The 3900-nt window shown below is 37.5% G+C and overlaps 1 protein-coding gene across 1 annotated transcript in view; it reads left to right on the top strand.

Moving 5' to 3' along the window:
• Positions 1-59: 59 nt before the first annotated feature.
• The window catches only part of LOC107301288 (centrosomal protein of 97 kDa-like), a gene marked incomplete at its 5' end in the record, with an annotated part of 6017 nt that continues 2176 nt past the window's right edge, over positions 60-3900 (top strand). The window contains 2 exons of the mRNA XM_015830534.1: positions 60-173; positions 1953-2119. Of these exons, the coding sequence (XP_015686020.1) occupies positions 60-173; positions 1953-2119 (281 nt within the window). The remainder of the gene's footprint in view (positions 174-1952; positions 2120-3900) is intronic.

Genomic DNA, 3900 nt, shown 5'->3' with positions numbered 1-3900 from the left:
GCAATTCACATTATTAAAGTAAACTTCTACATACTGCTTTCTCTATTCTATTCCTCAAGACTCTACTACTGCATGGAAATATCATAACTTCATTGCGTTCAGCACCTTCTTGTTTACCTCAAGGCCTGACTATTTTTTCATTGGCAGAAAATGAAATTAGAGATTTGAATGAGGTAAGAATAATGTTTTTGAAGAAAACGGAATACATTTTTTGAGAAAGCCTAAATTACTATAGTTACATTTCATTATATTTTCATCTAAATTTTTATTTTTATGGCTACATTTTGGGCACAGAAGATATGTAGATTTTAAAATTAAATGACAGTAAATAGCAGTCATTTAATTAATGATTGTTTAAGTAATTAAATATGTTAGTAATTAAATACCATTAAAATACTGTAAAGGGGGAATGACATTTCTTGAGACAGATTCTTACAGTAATTTCTTTGCAGCATATTTTTGAAATTTAAATATCAGTTACTATGAACAAAATTAAATTTTGGATTACTCTACATTTAATAAACACAGAAATTAAAACAAAAATAAAATTGATGCTACCTAAGGGGAGAGAGGAACAAATGTTCCTGGTACAGGTATTCTGTACCTTTTTTTTAGTAATGATCAGCTTGAACAGATTAAGAAGTAAAAACATCATTTGAAAGGTAGTGTATATTTAACTTTGGTTTAAACACCCTTATAGATGAAGCAGGGAGGAATCATGCTTGAAGCAAATATAATCATGAAGTTATAAATATTTTCCTCTTAAAACTATCAGCAATTATACTTTGGGACATGAAGATGGACAGTAGATTAATTTTTTTCAATAAACTATCAAAAAGAGAAATAGTTCAGTGTGCAGTATGGTTTTTTAAAACATGTCAGACATGGGGAATGTCTTCATTCAATCTGTCTTGAGCCATGAAAATTCACTGTGATTTTGGTTTGTTTTCTGGAGGTAAAGAGGATTTACGAATATGTGGATGACCTTTTGTTTTTATATTCATGTCCAATTATAGCAGCATTCCCAACCTTTGTGGGTTGGCCGCCAGGCGCCTGGGGGAGGGAAGAAGGGATGGTTTTGTGTGAGCATGCGCCCGCTGCTCACACAAATGAAGCTGTGCGCGCCTGTGTGCCTGCACCCGCCGCTCGCGCAAATGGGGTGCAAGCGCCAGCATCCAATTGTGTAGGTTGAGCTGCATACGCGCTGGCCCACCACTCATGCAGCCCGGTTGCAAACAGGCCATGGCCTATTAGTGGGCTGCAGCCCACAAGTTGGGGACCCCTGAATTATAGAATTACAAGAACAAGAAATACTGTACAGGTAATCCTCTACTTACAACATTTATTTAATGATCGTTAGTTACAACAGCACTGAAAAAAATGACTTATGACCAGTTTTCACCTGACCGTTACAGCGTAGTCATGTGATCAAAATTTGGGTGCTTGGCAACTAGCATGTATTTATGACAGTTACAATATCCCAGGATGATATGATCACCATTTGTAACCTTCCCAGCTGGCTTCTGACAAGCAGAGTCAATGGGGGAGGCCAAATTTGCTTAATAACTGCATGTTTCACTTAACAGTTGCAGTGATTTGCTTAACCACAGTGACAAAAAGGTTGTAAAATGGGGTGCAACTCATTTAATTGTCTTTGTTTAGCAATGGAAATTTTGGGCTCACTTGTGGTTGTAAGTCGAGGACTACTTGTAATTGAAATGTCTTCCATATTACAATAAAGCTATTGGCAGAAAATATTCTATTTATGTTTATTAAATTCTGGGAAATAACAGAATAAAACAATAGTCTTTGAATAAAATTAAGCAAGTAAAATAATTTTCCCCTCAAACATCTAATATAACTAAGTTGTAGGATACATGTATAGTGCTGTTCAGCCTTGTAAATTTTCTTTACATTTAATCACAAAAATAATTATTTCCTTTTCTTTTTAGATTTCTTTCTTGACCTGTTTTCCTAAACTAGAGCAACTCTCAATTATGAACAATCCTTGTGTGATGGCAACCCCTAACATTCCGGGTTTTGATTACCGACCATTTATTGTCAGTTGGTGTCTCAGTCTTAAAGTAATTGATGGGTATGTGGTTTCTCAGAAAGAAAGGTAAGAATATGATTAAACTGAGTGTTGCCATTAATCTATGTATCAATCCGTCATTTAGAATTTGCAAGCCAAATATCAAAGAATGAGAAAACGAAGAGAGATGTCAGGATAGTAATCTTGAAAAAGTTTTAATAAGAAATTGTCCCTGAATATACAGCATTTATAGCAGCAGTCATGTTCCCCAGAGGGAAGAACGAGAAACAATAGTTGGAAACTGATCAAAGAGAGAAGCAACCTGGAATTAAGGAGAAACTTCCTGACAATGAGGACAATCAACCAGTGGAACAGCTTGCCTCCAGAAATCGTGGGTGCTCCATCACTGGAGATTTTTAAGACAAGACTAGACAATCACCTGTCTGAGATGCTATAGGTCACGGGTCAGCAACCCGCGGCTCTGGAGCTGCATGTGGCTCTTTCAGCCATCTACTGTGGCTCCCAGTCCTCCTCCGCCATTTGCAGAGAGACAGAGACAGAGAGAGGCACTTGCACTTCTCTTCTCTCTCTCTCTCTCTCCGATCTGCTCATCTGGCCAGCTGGCCTCACGCTGTTCTCCGACAAGCTGACAAGCTTATTGGGCGGGCTCCCTGCCTTTGCTGCGTGTCTGCAGAAAGCAGCATATCTCTCTCTTCCTCTCTCTCTCTCTCTCTCTCTCTCTCTCTCTCTCTCTCTCTCTCTCTCTCTCTCTCTCTCTCTCTCTCTCTCTCACACACACACACACACACACACACACACACATACATACACAAACATACACTTTTGCTTACTTAGTAGGGGAAGAGGACTGGCAGACCAAGGGCAAGAGAGAGCCAGCCCAATAAGAATGTGTGTCAGCTTCTCGGAGAACAGCGTGAGGCCAGATGGCCAGGTGAGCAGACGTTGAGAGGGGGGTAGAGGAAAGAGAGAGAGAAACAGAGAGGGGGAGAGAGAGAGGGAGAGGAAAGAGAGAGTATGAATATATGATGTTTTTACTGGACTTTTAGTAAAGAACGTTTAATGAAATATTTTGATTTTTTTTAATTAAGAGATGAGGTATGGGAATAATTATGCTGTATTTGAAGATGGTAAATAAGTGACTAAAATTGTTTTCACCTGTTGGGATGAAGGAGAAAGGTTTTTTCCCTCTCTTTCTCCGGCATAAAAAATTGTTTTCTTTGTAGCAGTTCATTGATTTCATAAATGCAACACACTATAGTTTTTTTATACATAGCATAAAGGTAAAAAAGGATATATGCAATGCTATTTTCATTTTAGATATCAAAAAGGTTTTGTGGCTCCCAATGTTTGCTTTTCTGTGAGAAACAGGTCCAGGTGGCTCTTTGAGTGTTTAAGGTTGCCGACCCCTGGTATAGGTTCTCCTGCTTGAGCAGGGAGCTGGACTAGAAGACCTAAAGTCCCTTCCAGATTCTATTCTATTCTATTCTAATTATTTCTTACTTTTTTTCCTGTACTTTGCATAGCTGAAAGGGAATAATATGGGACCATGTTTGGATAATATTGAGTAGAAAGACTGTTTGTTCTTTATAAAATAGTTCTAGTTATTTTTATATGAATACATTTATTTTCATTTATGTATATTTAAGTCTTATTTATTTATTTATTTATTTTACAAAATTTATATGCCGCCCTTCTCCCCATGGGACTCAGGGCGGCTCACAGCATGTTAAAACAATATACAGAATTACCCCTTCTAAAAACCAATTAAAACCCAAATATTAGTGGCTGTGACTATTTAAAATCATTAAAAATTATCCCTATTTAAAATTCACCCTAGGTCAGGCCCG

The sequence above is a fragment of the Protobothrops mucrosquamatus genome, unplaced genomic scaffold (assembly GCF_001527695.2).
Source record: "Protobothrops mucrosquamatus isolate PMUCROS unplaced genomic scaffold, P.Mucros_1.0 scaffold11230, whole genome shotgun sequence".
In the NCBI taxonomy this organism is placed as follows: Eukaryota; Metazoa; Chordata; class Lepidosauria; order Squamata; family Viperidae; genus Protobothrops; species Protobothrops mucrosquamatus.
This window is presented reverse-complemented; position numbering and strand designations above follow the sequence as displayed.